Source organism: Tursiops truncatus, chromosome 16 (assembly GCF_011762595.2).
Source record: "Tursiops truncatus isolate mTurTru1 chromosome 16, mTurTru1.mat.Y, whole genome shotgun sequence".
Taxonomy (NCBI): Eukaryota; Metazoa; Chordata; class Mammalia; order Artiodactyla; family Delphinidae; genus Tursiops; species Tursiops truncatus.
Window position 1 is genome coordinate 9,710,705 of NC_047049.1, and position 18,585 is coordinate 9,729,289.

The 18,585-nt window shown below is 49.7% G+C and overlaps 1 protein-coding gene across 3 annotated transcripts in view; it reads left to right on the forward strand.

Annotated features, from left to right (window-relative positions):
• The window catches only part of ATE1 (arginyltransferase 1), a 225,460-nt gene that overhangs the window by 193,039 nt on the left and 13,836 nt on the right, over positions 1 to 18,585 (forward strand). For all 3 annotated transcript variants that reach the window (XM_073793880.1, XM_073793881.1, XM_073793879.1), the window contains one exon: positions 10,978 to 11,049. In XM_073793880.1, the coding sequence (XP_073649981.1) occupies positions 10,978 to 11,049 (72 nt within the window). The remainder of the gene's footprint in view (positions 1 to 10,977; positions 11,050 to 18,585) is intronic.

Sequence of the window (18,585 nt, forward strand, 5' to 3'; positions counted from 1 at the left end):
CCCAGCTTCAAAGGATGGGGACAGAGGGAAAGAAGGAAAGAGGAAGTCCATTCTGAGCCTCAGAGGCAGGATTGGGGCTTTCTGTTAAGACGGAGGGCAGGGAAGGCAGGTAGGAGCTGGGCAGTTTGGGGAACGAGGAAATAATTCTCACATGTTTCTAAGTTTGACCTTGATGTACAAGGAAGTGTTGTATTTGCATTATAATCATTTCAGCCTGTGATTGAAACCTCTAAAGCTTCCGTTTTGCAGAGAAGTTAAGTCAGGACCCAAAGATGTCAATTAACTTGTCCAAGCTCATAAGGAAAAACCATAAATTAGGATGAAAGTCATGATATTCCTAGCCTCGGCGTAACCGGCTGGGTTTTTCTGCCTGTCCTGGTGGGTGTTAGAAAAGAAAAAGGGGGTTGGTGGGGATTGCATCTCCTTCCTGGTGGCAATGTGTTCATCATATCCAGGTTCTGTACTGAATGTTCTGGTGGCTGAGCCGTGTTTCACACCCAGTTCAGGGCCTGTGACTTCATAGGTTGGTCTAGACCTAGGACTTTTGATAGTAGAGTAGATATGGCTCCCCCAGCCAAATGTCTCTTACTGATTTCTTAAAAGCTGTGGGGTGGGGTGGGAGGAGACAGCAATATGAGTGACATGGTACAAGAGCTCAGTCTCTTGTAGAAAAACAGTATTTTCCACAAAAGGCAAATGAATCAAAGATATTACAGAGAAATTTCCTATTTGCTGCTCAGGAAATTTTTTTTAAAAAGTTGAAAGTGGGGGAGTGTTGTAGGATAATGTAGCTGAGGAAGAATGTCTCTCCACCGTGCAGACTTCTTTTTTTTTTAATTAATTAATTTTATTTTATTTTGGCTGCGTTGGGTCTTCATTGCTGCGCGTGGGCTTTCTCTAGCTGCGGCGAGCGGGGGCTGCTCTTCATTGCGGTGCACGTGCTTCTCACTGCGGTGGCTTCTCTTGTTGCAGAGCATGGGCTCTAGGCGCTCAGGCTTCAGTAGTTGTGGCGCACGCGGGCTTAGTTGCTCCGCGACACGTCGGATCTTCCCCGACCAGGGCTCGAACCCGTGTCCCCTGCATTGGCAGGCGGATTGTTAACCACTGAGCCACCAGGGAAGCCCCCAGACTTCTTTAAAAATGTCCTGTGGGGCTTCCCTAGTGGTGCAGTGGTTGAGAGTCCACCTGCCGATGCAGGGGACACGGGTTCGTGCCCCGGTCCGGGAGGATCCCACATGCCGCGGAGCGGCTGGGCCCGTGAGCCATGGCCGCTGAGCCTGCGCGTCCGGAGCCTGATGTCCTCTGCCCTTTCTGACATGCAATCTATTGATGTTGCTAACCCCACCCCTCTCAGCCTGATTAACTGCTTGTACACCTGAACTCCTCTCCGAGTGATTGTTTCGTTTGATGAGCACCGCAGCTACGCTCCGCAGTGGGCTACATGTGTAGAGCTGCTTCCCTAACTGGCTTTTTGCAATCCGCTTTTAGAGCCCGCGGCTCCTTAGTCAAACCCTGCGTTCAATGCAATGGTCTGGGATTGCCCCCACCCACCCAAAGTGGGTGGCCATATGCTTTTCCATTTGGAAAATAGCTCCCTTATTTTAGATGATAGGCTCTGGAAAGAATTGTTTTTTTGAATGAGAGAGAGAAGTGAAAAATACTATGTTGTGAGGTACTATTTTTGCCTTTAAAAACATACACTCTCAGACCCACACAGCGGACCGTTCTGGTAGCATATGAGCTCAAGTCATAGCCAAGGTCTCTGCTGGTAGGAGCCCTTCCTACCCTAAAGGGACTGCTTGTTAATAGCTGCATTCATGGCAGTTTAAATTTTTGTGTGTTGATGTAAAGCCAGCGTTCCCCTCAGGGCTATTTATTTTAAAAGTCTAAAATAGTAAGGGGTTTGCAGCATATGCTGTAACGTAAGCGAACTGGGGTCTGCACTCCAAGCAAAGCCTTCTCTGTGCTGACCTCTGCGCTTTAATGCCCTCCAGGAGGGCGCTGGCAGCCCCTTGGCTTCCCCTTCAACACATGGCAAGCTCAGGCAGTTCTCAGAATTGCCTACAAAGGCAGTTGTTCAAGATTTTCATACCTGGAGGTAATGGCTGTAATAAACAGTGCTGGCCCTGATTTGCCACCATAGGACGGAAGGGAGGGGGAAGGGGAGGTTATGGCAGAATCGGTCCTGCATGTGGAATCACTTCTCCTTCAGGGTCCAAGGTTGAGATGGATGCTGTGCTTTTAAAATTGTTTTAACTCACCAAATTTTAAAAATTAAAAGTAAATATAAAAAAGTAAAAAAGGAGGAGGAGGCCACTTATTTATTTGTTTGTTTGTTTTTTGGCTGTGTTGGGTCTTCATTGCCGCATGCGGGCTTTCTCTAGTTGCGGAGAGCGGGGGCCACTCTTCATTGCGGTGCGCAGGCTTCTCACTGCGGTGGCTTCTCTTGTTGCAGAGCACGGGCTCTAGTCGCGCGGGCTTCAGTAGTTGTGGCATGTGGGCTCCGTAGTTGTGGCTTACGGGCTTAGATGCTCCATTGCATGTGGGATCTTCCTCGACCAGGGCTCGAACCTGTGTCCCCTGCATTGGCAGGCGGATTCTTAACCACTGTGCCACGAGGGGAGTCCCCGAGGAGGCCATTTATAATAATGTCAATAAATAAAGCTAGGAAGTGGCACATACGAAAATTTTTTAAATCTAGATTTTAAGAAGAAGTAGCAGCAGCAGCACCGGGCCTTTGTCTCCCCAGTGCCCTTGGTTGGAGTAAGCGAGCCTCCTTAAGATGCCTCTGAAGGATCCCGAAGCCATTTCAGTTATGGAATAAGCAGCACGAGCTGTGGTGGGAAGCAAGGTGGGTCTAGCATAGACGCTGCCCCTGCAACCCCAGGCAACCCCTCCCTCTGCCACATAGTTACAGGAGGTCTTTCAGACTTGCTTCTCACTTGATTTCTTTTTTCTAAAATTTATTTTTAAATTTATTTATGGCTGTGTTGGGTCTTCGTTTCTGTGCGAGGGCTTTCTCTAGTTGTGGCAAGCGGGGGCCACTCTTCATCGCGGTGCGCGGGCCTCTCACTATCGCTGCCTCTATTGTTCTCTGCGGAGCACAGGCTCCAGACGCGCAGGCTCAGTAATTGTGGCTCACGGGCCCAGTTGCTCCGCGGCATGTGGGATCTTCCTAGACCAGGGCTCGAACCCGTGTCCCCTGCATTGGCAGGCAGATTCTCAACCACTGCGCCACCAGGGAAGCCCTTCTCACTTGATTCCTATGCTTGAGCTTTTCATTTTACCCAGAGGAACCCTATACAGATAATGAGAAGGCTTGCTTTTCCCCCTTCGCAGAAGCAAGTCATGTTTACTTCTCCCTTTGAAAATATTCGTTAGGAAATTTAACAGATGAGGGATTGGGTATGAGGCAGTATGAGAAGAAAATATTAATAAGTGTAAAGTGACTTTCTCCTGTTGGTGAGAAGATTATTTCATTATTTTCTTGAAGAATTAGTAATAACTAAAGTCCTCTCTACCTGTTGATTGTATCACTCAATTGCCTTAGAGTGTGGATTTCTACATTATCACCCATGGCGTCTCCATAAACTCCTCTAGCAATGCACCCACGTGGAGGCACTGTGTTTGCATAGACTGGCCACAGCCCAGGTAAAGATATGCACGAAGAGAAAAGACTCTCCTGGAGTGACAGGCTCTACAGAACCCCAGCTTGCTGTCCGTGTTTTATCCGGGACTCTCGAGGTGGGAGGGAAGGAAGCAGCCTTTGCGGTGGCCGGGTTTTCCCATCCTTTGTGCCTCACTTGGGATCCATGAGTAATTGGTGCATTGTACAGGGAGCGACCTCTGCTTCTTTGGGCAAATTGAACCAAGTTGGAGCTGTAAAAGCAGGACCATAAATCAGCTCTGTTACAATGGCAAAGTTCTTGAAAGCACCTCAAAGCCCTGTATGCATTCCTCCTAGTTAATGAGCAGCAAGGTAGATCCTGAGTCGCTGGCTTGATGGAGGCCGAGTTAGAACCAGAAGATGGATATGCAAAAATCGGTCACCCAGAAAAGTCTAAGCCGCCCAAAGAAACACAGCGAACTTCAAAGGCCTCCTATGCTTTCTCCTATACAATGCTTTCCTGGCTGAATAATTTGTATAAAAAACAGCTGGGTCTGCCATGGAACCAGCTGTTAGGTCGCATTTTGTGCGTACTCTATCAAGGGGACTTTCTCTTAAAAATTGTCTTTAAATCTCCTTGAAGTGTTGTGCAGATTCCCTATGATGTGATGGAAAGGTGGTGATGGCGTCCTCTTGCCAAGGTTTGGAGGCCCTGAGCTTCTCTTGTTACTCCTTTTCTATGACTCCCAGGTGTGTTCATAACAACTTGTTCCTTCCTTAGCCGTTCAGGTGGGGTGAGACCCCGCAGGTTTTCGTGGTAGTTGAAACTGAACTAGATTCTTGCTGATGGACTGAAACTCTGTAGGAGTTTTTCTTTCTTTATGAGATGATGTGCCCCAAGCCTCTGAAACAGAAGAAAAAGGGAAAATGAAATTAAAAAGTCAGTGTCCAGGGACTTCCCTGGCGGTCCAGTGGTTAAGACTTTGCCTTCCAATGCAGGGGTTGCGGGTTCGATCCCTGGTCAGGGAGCCAAGATCCCACATGCCTTGCGGCCGAAAAACCAAAGCATAAAACAGCGGCAATAATGTAACAAATTCAGTAAAGACTTTTAAAATGGTCCACATCAAAAAAATCTTAAAAAAAAAAAGTCAGTGCTCAATCCATTTGATCTTGGTGTGTGTGTGTGTGTGTGTGTGTAATTCTAGTTTATTGGTCTTCTTCTATCACATTTTTGTGGGCTTACTTATAAACCATGTAACTTTAAATTCTTTCCCTCTTCTTTTTAGAATGAATTCTTACTCACTAATTAATGTCTGGGCATAACACATACCGCACATGTCCCCCAGTGCCATCAATAACATGGGGACACATTAAACAATGACCAAAGGTCCATATAGGTTTTTTGTCTCTTCAGAAAAACAAATCACCCCCCGTCCCAAATGTATGGATCACATTTGAGAGAAAGCATTTACCTAGAGTGGTATTGATTTAATGACGTAAAGAAAAAATGAGTTCAATAGTTTTACCTTTTGAATTGCAAAACTCTCATCATGTCTTCCTGTTTACTAAAAGAACATGCTCTTAGCGCCCCCCAGAAAGTGCCCACGCAGTTCCGTGCTGCAGGTGACACGCACAGCCGGTCGCTCAGTGTGGTTAGTTGCAAGCCATGATGTTTCAGTTTGGGCCACACCCTGGCTAGCGGGTACTGATGGTTCGGGCCAGGGCCGCTGCGGCTGTGGGCTGTTCTCTGAGCTGCCCTTGCTTAATCCTCAGAGCTCAAGCTTTGCTCCTCCTCTCTTAACCCTCACGTCAAATCATTCTCAAAACCCCCTAAGAAGAATCCAGCTTGGCTCACACAGGCATTCAGGAAAGGCTAGTTCCCCTAACAGAAGGATACTTAACCTGGAGTCCCTGGACCCTGGAAAGTCCATGAATGGGGTTTAGAGCTGCAAATCACCCCATGAGATTATATGCACAGTTTCGTATGTGCAGAGATTCTTTTGAGGTGAGGGGGTGGGCTTATAGGTCTCCATGGATTCTCAGAGGGGTCTGAGTCCTGCCGAAACTTCACTGCCATCACTAACTGGTTTCCTACCTCCACTTTCGTTCTCTTTCCCGTCCATCCTGTATATTACATGAGTGCAATATGTAAACCCTGTTTTTCATGTCTGTCCCACAAGCCAAAGCTTCCAAGGCTCCCCTCACCTGTAGGGTGATGTACACTGTTGCCCTGGCTGCCCTCCTGATCCCACCTCCCACTGTTCTCCGCACCTTTTCCTCTGGGCTGTTCTACTCATTATTTCCCCAACGTGCACACGTATTTGCATCCTCACCTGCCTTCTCTCATCCCTTCCCCACATTCTGATCCTGCAACTCTCTTTAAAGTCAAACTCTTCCGTTAAGATTTTCTTCCGTCAACCAACCACCTCACTCCTGTCTATAAGCTTGTATCATCAGCCACCTTTTAATCCTAAACTCCCTTTTGCAATTTGACTTATTTCACACTATTAACCTTTCATGTGTATGTTTTGCCATCCAAACTGGATCCTGAATTTCTTGAAGACAAAGGTTCATTCATTCTTTCATTCATTCATTTGCTCAGCAGACATTTATTGGGTGTCTTCTATTGATGGGGCCCTGAGCCTGATGTTGGGTTTGGACTCCCACTACACCTGGACCACTTCTACACACAGAGAACATACTCAGCGAACAATGAATGAATGAATAAGTGAATTGGGGTTAAACCAAGCCATTTCAGGAGTGCTTGAGAACCTCTGAAAAGAATACACAGCCGGAGTTTCTTCTGGTTTCTGAAGCCAAAGCAGAACACTCAGGCGTGGTGGTTCTTAAAATGTAACCCTCTGGAAGGGCTAAGTCCCGAGCAACAATTTCTTTCCGCATCCTGCTGACTCTGCACCATTCATGGCAGGTTCCGGGCTTCGCTGGCTCTCCTTGACTTTTCCTTTCCTGAGGACAGCAGGGAGAGAGAGTAGGATCAAATCCACCCTTTCATAAGAGTTTGCAGCTTACCGTGGGGAAAGAAAAAGAAAACATGAGTCCGTTCTACCCACCAGAACTTTCTAGCATTCTTGCCCCTTAGGGCCTGCAGCTAAACTAATATTTCTGACAGTGTTCCTTCCTGAAGAAGCCCACCTCTGGGAACAGGGGACGGGAGTCGGGAAAGCATCATCTGTGCAGGTGGTGGGTCGAGTTTACACACCTTTAGGTGGGCACGGGAACCGGGTGCTGGGTGCACGTGGCTTTTACAGCTGCTTGGAAAGCCCTGGGTGTTTGTCTTGGCCGGTTCCTGAGGCAGCTGGCATCTGCCACGAGAGCTGGCCAGGATTTTAGTTTGGTTTCTTTGGCCTTCCATCTTGGTTTGGGATGGGTTCTGCTGCCCTGCTCCCATCGAAGAGGGGACATACCCCTGAGACTCACAGGTAGTGGCGAGCCTGAGTTCTGCAAGCCACGTCCGGAGGTTTGGGGGCTGGCCTCTGTCGCCTGGGGTTCTGTTCTCTTTGGTGCAAACCAGAACCAGAGTGCTGGCTCTGCTCAGGAGGCCCCGAAGTCCGCTGTTATTCCTTTCCACCTCCTGCTCTCTGCTGCCAGTAAAAATAAGGGAGTGAAACGACTTGGGTGCTGGACCTCCCTCAAGGCAAGCGTGTGCCGGGAGAGAGAGAGGTTGTGTGTATGCATTTCACCATATCTTTTACTCCTTAGGCCTTAGTTCTCTAGAATTTTTTGCACAAGTCCCCTGCGGAGGTCCTGAGCAGCTACCTTCAAAATAATATATTAAAAATACACTGCATCACTGTGGGGCTGGGACCACTGACTGCAAGTCCCATGCTGGAACGGGAAGAAGTCACCTTTCACTCATTAGAAAATGGATCGATGTGAATATGCACTCGGCTACCTTTTTACTTTATTGTGGTAAAATACATATACTCTAAGATTTACCATCTTAACCATCTTAGACTGAACAATTCAGCAGTATTTAGCGCCACCATCATCACTATCTATTTCCAGACATTTTCACCCCTAAGGGAAGGCTGGTGCCCATTACGCAGTCACCACCCCACCCCCCCGCCCACTCCCTGGCAGCCACCAGTCAGCCTTCTGTCTCTGTGGGTGCCCCTCTTCTGGATACTTCATAGAAATAGAATCAGACAATATGTGACCGTCTGTGTGTGGCTTCTTTCACTGAGCATAATAATCTCTCAAGCTTTATCCACGCTGTGGCATGTGTGAGAATCTCATTCCCTTCCGTGGCTGAATATTTATCCTGTGTTTGGGGGTTGAAGTTATTTTCTCTCCCTTGAACTTCCATTCCCACTCCCACCTTCACTCTGTCTCTAGAACTTCTGAAGTCATGACGTATCTGAACTTGATTCCTCCCAACTCACTTCCCTCCAGACTGGCTGGTAACCCCCAACCATACCTGACAACAACCTGCACCAGGGCCCCCTGAAGGGCGGGTCAGAATCGCAGCTTCCAGCCCCACTGCACACCTACTAAGCACACTCTCTGGGCGTGGAGCCAGGGAACCTGCATTTCTTCTATTTATTTATTTATTTGGCTGTGCCGGGTCTTTGTTGTGGCACGTGGGCTCTTTTAGTTGTGGCACGCGGGATCTAGTTCCCTGACCAGGGATCGAACCCGGCCCCCTGCTTGGGAGCGCGGAGTCTTAACCACTGGACCACGAGGGAAGTCCCTAGGGAACCTGTATTTCTAGCAAGCTCCCTGGTCACTCTGATGTACACACGTGGGCACCAGGGCTGTGACACAGGGCTGGCCAACTCCCCTCAAACCCCAGTCCAGGACTCCTGAGTCAACTGCTGTGTCTGGGCTTCATCTCCATCTACACCATGGAAACCCAGCTCAAATGCCACATCTCCTGTGATTCAGGAAAGCTTCCTCAACTCTTGGCCTGAAACCATTTCTCCTAGACTGTGAACTCCCTGAAAGCAGAGTCCAAGCTTCTCTTTGTATCCCTTGAATAATCTTCATCCCCAGAATAAGAACATTTATTGAGTCCTTACATGCAGGTACTGTCCTAGGTGCTTCTAATCAATCAACTAATTTTATCTTCACAAGGTACAAGCAAAGGCAGTGTCATTATCCCCAAACACCTGGAAGAGCTACCGTTTCCAGGAAACGCCAGAGTGTTTCTGCTCAGCGGCAGACAGAGATGGACCCCTCAGTCTAAATCCTGGAGTGGTACACGGATGAGTAAAGTTGGTGGAAAAGGCTTTCAAACTCACTGGGAGTAAAAAACTGTCAGGTGGTGCTGGTAGGATTATAACCATGTTAAAACAAGTATTAGTAACAACCACGGAATAGCTGTGTCCACGCTTTTCATCCCTGGCAGAGGACCCCCTCTGTCCCCCACTCTGTGCTTCCCCCAAGCCTGGGTGAGTTCCTCTGTGTCTGAGGTTTCCTGCATGGAAGATGTACATCTTCCCTCCTGCCTCACCTTATTCACTTTCCTCAATCATCCTGCACTCAAAGCACGAGGTATGTGCCCTTCACTGTGATAAAAGCACAAGTTAATTCGTGTGACTGAGCGCCAGCAGCATGTGACACGTGACACATGGCTCATGTGGCTCCTGCCCAGTGGACTAGGACGGGTCTTAATCTGTACCAAGAAAGTAAAGCTTTGAAGAAAAATTGCAGGGACTTCCCTAGTGGTCCAGTGGTTAAGACTCCTCGCTTCTACTGCAGGGGGAGCGGGTTCAATCTCTGGTTGGGGAACTGAGATCCCGCATGCTGTGCGGTACGGCCAAAAACTTAAAAAAAAAAGGAAAAGAACAGAAACATTGCCGCTTTTCTTAACCACATGAGCCAGCAATTCCACTCCGAGGTATGTCCCCCAAAGAATTGGAAACAGGAACACAAACAGATACTTGTATATCTGTGTTCATAGCAGCAGCTGCTTTGACAATAGTCAGAAGGTGGAGACACCCACGTGTCCATCGAAGGATGAATGGATAAACAAAATGTATCCATAGAATGGAATATTATTCAGCCTTAAAAGGAGATATCGACAACTGCTACAACGTGGGTGAACCTTGAAAACATTATGCTACGTGAAATAAGCCAGACACGAAAGGACAAATATTGTATGATTTCACTTATATGAAAAATCTAGAGTTGGGCAAATTCATAGCAAGAAAGTAGATAAAAATTTTACCAGGGCCTGGTGGGAGGGAGGAACGCAGGGTTATTGCTTAATGGCTACAGAGTTTCTGTTTGAGGCGATGAAAAAATGTTGGAAATGGTGATATTTGCACAACAGTGTGAATGTGATTAATGACACTGAACTGCACATTTAAAAATGATTAAAATGGTAAACTTTATGTTACTTATATTTTACCAAAAAAAAAAAATCTCAGCTTTCCTTTCCAGCCACTATAATAAAATAAAGAACCGGGGATTTGCCAGATTCTATTATGGGACCGTTGGGTCTTAGGTATCCTTTGAATAGGGTCCATTAGAGCTCCCTGCTGTTGAAAGCATAATCTGTTTACCCTCGTATTTCCCTGCCCCAGCTGCTGTGGTCTGGGGAAGAAAAGATTTCTGGCTTTCTCTGAACGGCCCCAGGGAGCACGTAGCCCAGCCTAGAGGGTAGCCCCTGCCCCAGCAGACCTTCCAGTGAGTCTCAGTCTGCAGATGTGCCCCAGGGCACCTCCGTCCTGGGATCAGGGTTCTGACTAATTGTCCTGCGATGGCCACCAAAAGGGATTGTCATTTCATCGTTAGAAATTCCCCCAATAACATTCAGGCCGTGTCCTTTTCAGGCCCTGTGGAATTTCTAACGACGATATGAGGAAGTATTGAAGAAATATTCAGGTTCACCCCAGCCTTGGGGATACACCTGTGGTGACTCTGCAGACCTGGTGTGGTTAGGTCTTACTAATCCCACAAGCGGGGAAGGCAGGGACCAGGACTGGGAGAAAATCATTCCTGACCAACAAGGTCGGTGGTAGGGTTAATGGCTGTTCTCAAATACAACCACTGTTCAGAGCGTGTGCTTAATAATCTTCAATCAACTCCAGTTTATTTGCATGTCAAATCGATTTTACATGCAAAAAGCATCCCCCGTATAAATTAAATGCTCTGTCAAAGACCTCCGTGCTTCCCCAAAGCCTCAGGCACTCACTCCAGGCTCTTGGGAAAAAACTTAGCTCTAGCTTAGGTTTCCTGTAAAGTTATTTACAGATATTTCATTTTAATTTTTATTACTAATTTATCAAGGACATATGTGGATTTATTACATGCCAGGAATGTTCCAAAATTTTTACTAGTATCACTTCACTGATTCCGCTTAACAATACTATGAAGAAGGTTCTGTTATTTCCCCCATTGTGCAGATGAGAAAACTGAGGCCCAGGCCACTCTAACGGTGATGGCACAGACTGCAAGGACATTTCCTAAGAGGGCAGGTAAGACACCAAACAACCTGCTTTTTGTGAGGTTCGGCACCCCATTTCCTCCTGTTGATTATGTTCGTATAAGGTCCAGGGCAGTCCGCTGAAGGATGGGGCAGGAACAGGTCCGCTGCCTGGCTCTGTCTTTGACTTCCCCTCATCTCCCTGGCTTCTAGGGAAACTGAGGGAGAGAGAGAGGGACCAGTGTCTCCACCTACCCTAGGAGGCTTTTGTCAGGAAAAGATGGCAGAGGGCAGATGAGAGTTTTCAGAACAACCATGGCGCTGGGACCATCAACTTGAGTGTCAAATCATTTTTCAGAGCAGCCCTGAAATTCCTGGTAATACAGTATTTGAGAGCCACGTCAAGAGGTGACTACAAGGCCATTGTTTTAGGTTTGAATCGGGGCTGTGGCTTGTCCCCGTGCTGGTTTCCTGGTTTGGATGTGGTACTTTAGTGATGCAAGATGTTATCGTGGGGGAAGTGAGGTGAAGGATAGTTGGGCCCTCTCTGCGCTGTTTTTGCAACTTCCTGTGTGTCTATAATTATTCCAAGATACAAAGGTTTTCTAAATGCCATTGTTTAAGAAGCCAGGGAACTGTAGCTACTTCTCCAGCCGTGCTGTGTGTTTCCCTGTGCTATGAGCTCATAACCAGCAGACCTCTATGATGGACTTGTTGTCAGTCTCAGGGCAGAGCTCACCTCTTTCAGAGGCTGGCATCAGTCCCCCTTTTCCCTAGACGGGGGGGTTCTCCTCTCTGCACTGGAGCCGGGACGTTGTAATACGGCTTCCTCGGGCACCGCCAGGAGGCTGCAGCACCTTCCCCGAAATCTCAGGCACGTTCAGCCCCGAGACTCCCCTCCCCTGCCCCACGCAGAGCCTGCTGCCCCTCCCACCCCCAGGTTCTTGCGAATCTGCCCTACAGTCCCCTGTGGGGCACCTGACATATGCTGTTTCATTCATTTCTCTCAACCCCAAGGAAGGAGTTTGCGAAGTGTGGGTGTCTGTGGGAGTCCCCGGAGGTGGGACCATGGGGACTGGTGTGAAATAGATCTTCTACAGGCCAGCACAGAACATTCTCTTCCCGGGGCCACTGCAGTCGGACCATCATGCACAGGGTGGTGTTGCAGTAAGTGTTCTGGGGCCGGAGTCGCGGGCCTCATGGTAAATATGGAAACAAAATTCTCAGGCAGCAGTAAAACCGCCTGCCGTCCTTCTCCGTGCTCCAAGCGCAAGGGGCTGTCATCTTCTGTGGGTTCTGAGAATCCTGTGAAATATTCCTAGTTCTGGGGCCAGGCTGCAGGAGGTGTACTTACAGACCTCGCCTTACAGACTTAACTACCCAAGACTCTGGATCCTAATTTATTTCTCTCCCCAAAGCCTGGCATTTGGAGGTGGACCTCTTCAGGGGCAGCAAAACACAAGGGCACATTATGACACCAATAGTGAAATCCCTAAACCTGCAGCACAGAGGTTCCACGTGGATTCGATCTGGCTAGAACGCCTGGGAATTAGAGGCCATTTGTCACAGGCCTTTCTGGATTAGGCCCCCAGGGGTTGAGAAGATGAGCCTAGGAATTCCGAAGCGGGGCTGTGGGTGTTGGGGGGTGTGGGGGGTTGGGCAGGCAGGGTTCGGGAGGCGTGTCACCTTCCAGTGTCCCTTCTCTCCCTCGCACTTCAGAGTTTAGGGTCTGCTATTGCTTCGGAAAACCTGACACCCCAAATTCCCGAGGCTTCGTCCCCTGTTGTCCTGAGGGGCCAGGATGACTTTCTCCCCAAAGGAACACTGGGGTCCCTCCCAGCAGCCCCACCTTCTCCCCTGGAGCCTGTTTCCCTGTCTTGTCTTCTCTCTGTCCTTTGATCAGCTGATAACAGGATCCTCCCTCCAGCCCAGCCTGTAGTCTGTGTGACTCCTTCCCCGCAGATGGCCAGGTAGCTTTCACAGGCTGTGGTTCTGAATTTTGGCCTCCAGTTTGAGCTTTGTTCTCACGTAGCGTGGCTGCTTTAGGGACTAAGATGGGTGCTGTAATTTTCCCCCTGAGAGGCTCCTGTCTTAGACCCTAAGCTCCCTGAGCACAGGGAGGGCGGAACCTCCCGATAGGAGCTAAGACACACCCTCTCTGGGTCTTGACGGAGGGAGGTGACCCCAGCGCTTCATCAGGGAGCAGCAGCTCGACCCTGGTCTGGAGCTTGTCCTGGGTGCTCCCGAGGCCTTGCCTTTTTCTGAGGATCTATCACGTGCCAGGCAGAATGCTAGACCTGTTAAGTGCCTTCTTTCCTTTGACCCTCTTGATATACTACCAGGCCAGAACTATTGCTCCTGTTTTACACGTAAGGAAATCAAGGCACAGAGAGGTGAAGTAAGTAGTCTGGGGTCACACAGCAACTGTCAGTATTTACCCAGGCTGTAACTTTCATGCTGAACAGCCTCCCACATGGGTAGGCACATGCATCTCAGGCTGGTGGGCATGTGAGTAGCCTTGATGCTGGAATATGGGCATTTGTGCACCTTCAGGACTTTTACAGAGAACAAGACCAGATTGTCCCCCACCCAGGATGCACAGGGAAGAGCTAAGAGACTGAACAAGCTGTCAGGCTCAGTCCTGTGGCAGAGGGTAGGTCTTTGGCGAACAGTGGAATCCGAATTCAGGTCGTGCTGGCCCTGGAAGTGCCCAGGTGGGCGTCTCTCTACTGGTGGGTTAGGCTACAGAAGGGCCAGGGCCTTCCTGGTTTGTCCTGACCCTCTATCTCACTGCCCTGTGCTGGAACCATAGCGAAGCCTCCACCAGGTCCTCTCCCTGACCCTTTCCTTCCCACCGCCGTGCCTTTGCTCATGCTGTCCCCTCCCCCAGATATCCTTCCTCTCCGATGTTTCCTCCTTATCCGTGCCTCAGGTCCCAGCCACAGGCCACCTCCTCCTCCAGGCAGGCTCCCACATTGCTCAGGGAATGAGCAGATCTAAATGGGAAATGGACAGGGGACCAATCAGACACCACAGACCTGGAGAGCCGTGGTGCACACGGACAACTGTCTATTGTTTTGTCTAAGGAAGTAATGAGCCCAGCAGAAAAAAACTACAGTCCCAGGCTCTCCTGCAGCTGGGGAAGCCACGTATCCCACTTCTCACCAGTAAGATGGAGACAAAAGCTTGGGTGGGGCTTTGGGGGGGACTGTTTAAATGGGAACAGAATCACGGTGTGCAACCCTCATGATCGTAGTCATATACTAGGGATGGATGTGGGGAAGGGCTGGACGGAGCCTGGGCCCCTGAGGGCTCTGGGAAGCAGCCCTGCCCATCCTGGACTCGTTTTGTGGGACAGATCCACGTTTCATGAGGCCTGAGGGTTTTGCAGTGTAGGAGACCTTCTCTGAGAAAAAGAATACAAAATAAAGTGGCTGGAACTTGGGAGAGGTCTGGAGGTTTCACTGTTCCTCTGCGGGATTCCAGTTTCTGCACTTCTCTAACATGGAACAGCTCATGTTAAGCCCAGTGCCCAGAGTCCTGTTATTCGGAGCCGAACATGATTCCGAGCCAACGCCCCACTGCCTTGTCAGGAGTGTCCACCAAGCGCCCACTGTCCTGTCAGCTTAGATCCAAGTCCTAAACCTGCTGCAGGTGACCAGCACCTGAGAGGCATTTACAGCCCTGCTGTGGGTTGAATCGTGTCCCCCCCCTAAATTCACGTATTGAAGTTCTAACCCCAGTACCTCGGAATATGACCTGTTTGGAGTCAAAGTCTTTAGAAAGGTAATCAGTTTAAAGTGAGGTCATGAGGCTGTCCAAACTCAGCATAACCGGTGTCCTTATAAAAGGGGGAGATGTGGACAGAGAGACTGGCATAGAGGGAGGATACTGTGAAGAGCCACAGAGAGAAGATGGTCAACTGTAGAGGCTTCAGGGAAAACCAGCCCTGCCAGCACCTTGATCTTGGACTTCCAGTCTCCAGAATTGTGAGAAAATAAATTTCTGTTGTTTAAGCCACCCAGTTTGTGGCGTTGTGTTACCACAGCCCTGACAGACTAATACAGGCCTGAGACCCAGGTCCCACCCAGAGTCTGACTAAGCGGTCTAGGGGGAGCTCAGATCTGTGAATGTTTTAAAAGCCCCTGAGATGATCTAATTTGCGACTTAGAGGATTTAAGAAAGATTCAGAGGGTAGGTTAAGTTCAAATGGGTCTTGACGGATGAATAGGAGTCCAGTGGACAAAGAAGCAGGGAAGGTGTTCAGGCGGGGTAACCAGCCCAAGTGTGATGGAGTTAAAGTGCAAGACCGGGTCGCGGGCACTAGGCAGGAGACCGGAGGAGAGGGCAAAAGGGTGGTCTGCACGGGGTTAGTAGGGTCTCATGGAGCACATGGGGAGATTTTCAGGGCAGCAGGTAGTAGTGAAGTCTGCAGACCGAGGCCTGCTGTCATCAGAGCTGCTCTTAGAAAGGCAATGCTCACTGCTTTCTCTCTGGAGTCCGACTTATCAGGTGTGTACTGCGTCCGCTCCAGTGTAGCACTGACCTTCAACAGGTCTGGTCCTGAGCTTGGTGACAGTGCCATCCACAACCTGAGCACCTTGGAAGGTGATGCCAGGGAACAATCACGAGCTGGAATCAGCTGCCTTTCCTTGAATGAACCTAGTGGACTTTCTCTTGCTTTCCTATTGTTGAAAGCCCTTTCCCCCTTGCCCTGAGGGCAAACTCCTACAGCACCCTCACCACCCAGCTCCCATCACCTCCTCTGGACAGCTACCTGTCTTCCCTTGGAGGCTGCCGCTATCACATCACCCACTCTGGTACTTTCCATGCTGCATTACTATGGTTTGTTTATACACCCCTCCTCACTGGTCTGTGGATCCCTGCAGAATAATGACTCTTCTCTCGCATTCATTCAAAAATGTTAATTGAGCAACTACTGTCTGCCAGACACTGCATCCTGTAGCAGTGAGCATAACTGATGCTCTCAGATACTGACTGGATTGATGGAGCAGGAAAAAAGACATGTGAGGGAATTGAAACTAAAGGAACAATTTTGCATCATGTCAGCTTGCAAATATGTGTGGATTTGGGTGGCCAGGGGTCTGTTTGTATTGCGGGAATTCAGTTAACCACTTAAAACTCTCCAAGCTAGTTCCCCATTTATAAAGTGAGAACGGGAATCAGCTATGTATGCAAATCTCTTCAAGGAAAATCCACTAAATTAACTATATTCTATCGGCATTTAAATTCCTTCTCTGGGGCAAGTGGGACAGGAACCTGGCACTTGACTGGTCATTTATCTTGTTGTATCTCGGGCCCTGGGACAGCCTGGCTGGCTCCTTCTACCTCTAGGTTTCTGGCGCTGGTAGAATGTGGACACGTGGAATCTCAGGTCACACCTGCCCTTGTTGTAACTGACCATCCCACCCTTCCCCACTGATGCCTTTACTGTTTCCCACAACTTAGTGGGTTAAAGTTCAACTTCTCCCCTGCAGCCCTGATACGTTGGCTACAGCAGCCAGTGCATTAAAAGGATAGAGAAGGAGAAAGAAAAGCCAGAGGCCTGGCTGGCAGAGAGCAAGAGAGGCAGGCAGTCTTAGCATCCTCAGCAAGGAATCCATTCTTTAGGGCGCGTCTTATTAACGTCCCCCAGGACTTAAGTCCTGAGCTGGTCTCTGCTCAGGTCCTGGAGACCCAGGGATGCAGATGACAGCTTTGCAGAGGGACCAGTGCGGGAGGGAAAGGCTCGGCCTTCTTCTGAAAGAAAACCAGGTGTTCTTAGAGGAATCCTGCCATTCAAGAAATGATAAATGCCTCCTTGGCATAAAGCCTGTTGCAAAGGGGAGTGGTTGCTTGAGCAAAAATTCACAATTAATAGATATTTCTTTGAACCCAGCCCTTAAGTTACAGCAACAAGCTTTCATTAAAGATCATGTTGACCCTAATATTTGGCATTTGCTTACTCGGGCCAGCCCAGAGCCACCAGGCTGCTGGACACTGAGGCAGCCCAAGCAGCCCACTCTCTATCTGTAATGGTCCTCTCCCCAAGGTGCAGAGACAGCCGCGCTTAGAGACCCATTAGATGCAGTTCTAAATATTTCCACAACTTGAAGCAGAGAGGTGTCTCCAGCTGCTTCATGCCTCGACTACCTAAAAGTCATGCACAAAAGACTCTAATGGGCTATTTTTGTGGCGGGATGAGCTGCTGTTACATGTCAGTAAGCAAGGACTCACAAAGTTGGGAGACAGAGTTGGGGGAGAGGGTGGGGTGACGGGGCCCAGACCTGCCGCCTGTGGGGACCAGCAGGGAATCCTTGGAAAATGGTAATTTAGGTGCTCCAGCCCGGCTGAATGCAGCAAGTGGGGACACCGTGTGGAGGACAAGGGGGCCATTGTAAGGCCTGCTCTGCAGACCCACCTGGACCCCTCACTGACCCCTGCAGATCACTGCGTGGAAGCCCCAGTGTCTTCAAGGGCTGCTTCCTGGAGGGAGAAGGTGGAGAACTGGGGCACACTGAAGGGCAGCCCTTACCTTCCTCGCTCCTCCTGGCGGCCAGGTTGGGGCAGACTATTAGCAGGCTCGGAAACTCTGACCAAACGCTTGCTGTGGACCTGTTTAGACCTGGGCCCGGGCAGGGCCACCCACAAGGGGTGGCCGTCTAGTCGGAGAGCCGGGCCGGCCGAGCCTCGGCAGGTGCAGCGGGGGAGCAGAGGCCGCTTGTGGCCCTTCCATCCTCTCCTCCTCCCGCCAAACCTGTCACTTAAATCACGGTTCAAGCCCGCGCCTCGCCCACCTGGAGCCTCTCCTGGGCTCCCCGCTCCTGAATCCTGGGCCTCTCCAACTTTCATCCTCACCTCCTCCCAGAGCTCCTGACGGCCCGGCAATTCTCCGCCCTTCCCGCGCTTCTCCCGTCCTTGGGTCCTCGACCGCCCTGGCATTTGGCCGCGGCATCTTCTCTGCCTGAAAACCCGCCCACGCCCTCGGTCCACCTCAACCTCCGAGCCCCCAAGTCAGGGTCATCTCTCCGTGTCCCACTCTGCCCCGACCTCTGCAGCTGTGCTCTCCACCCCTCCCCTCTCCTCCACGGCCCTGCCGAGTCCTGCACTGACTAATTATCCCAGGCAGCTTTCCACACTAGCGCTTCAGATCCCTCTGTCCCACTTAATATTGACCCCCAAAGGGCAGTGGCCATATAAAATAAGCCCCTGGTTCTCAATCTGACTGCACATTGGAACCCCCAGGGCGCTTTAAAAGAACACTGATGCCTGGGGTCCCAGCCCAGAGATTCTGACATAATTGGTTTCCGCGCAGCCGGGGGGTGGGGGGGGCAGCTGTTTTAAACTTCATTTTTTTTAATTGAAGTACAGCTGAGGTACAATATTATATAAGTTACAGGTGTACAATGTAGTGATTCAAAATTTTTAAAGGTTGTACTCCATTTATAGTTATTATAAAATACTGGCAGTATTCCCCGTGTTGGACAACATATCCTTGTAGCTTATTTATTTTATACGTAGTAGTCTGTACCTTTCACTCCCCGCCCCTTGTGCTGCCCCTCCCCCCCTTCCCTCTCCCCACCGGTAA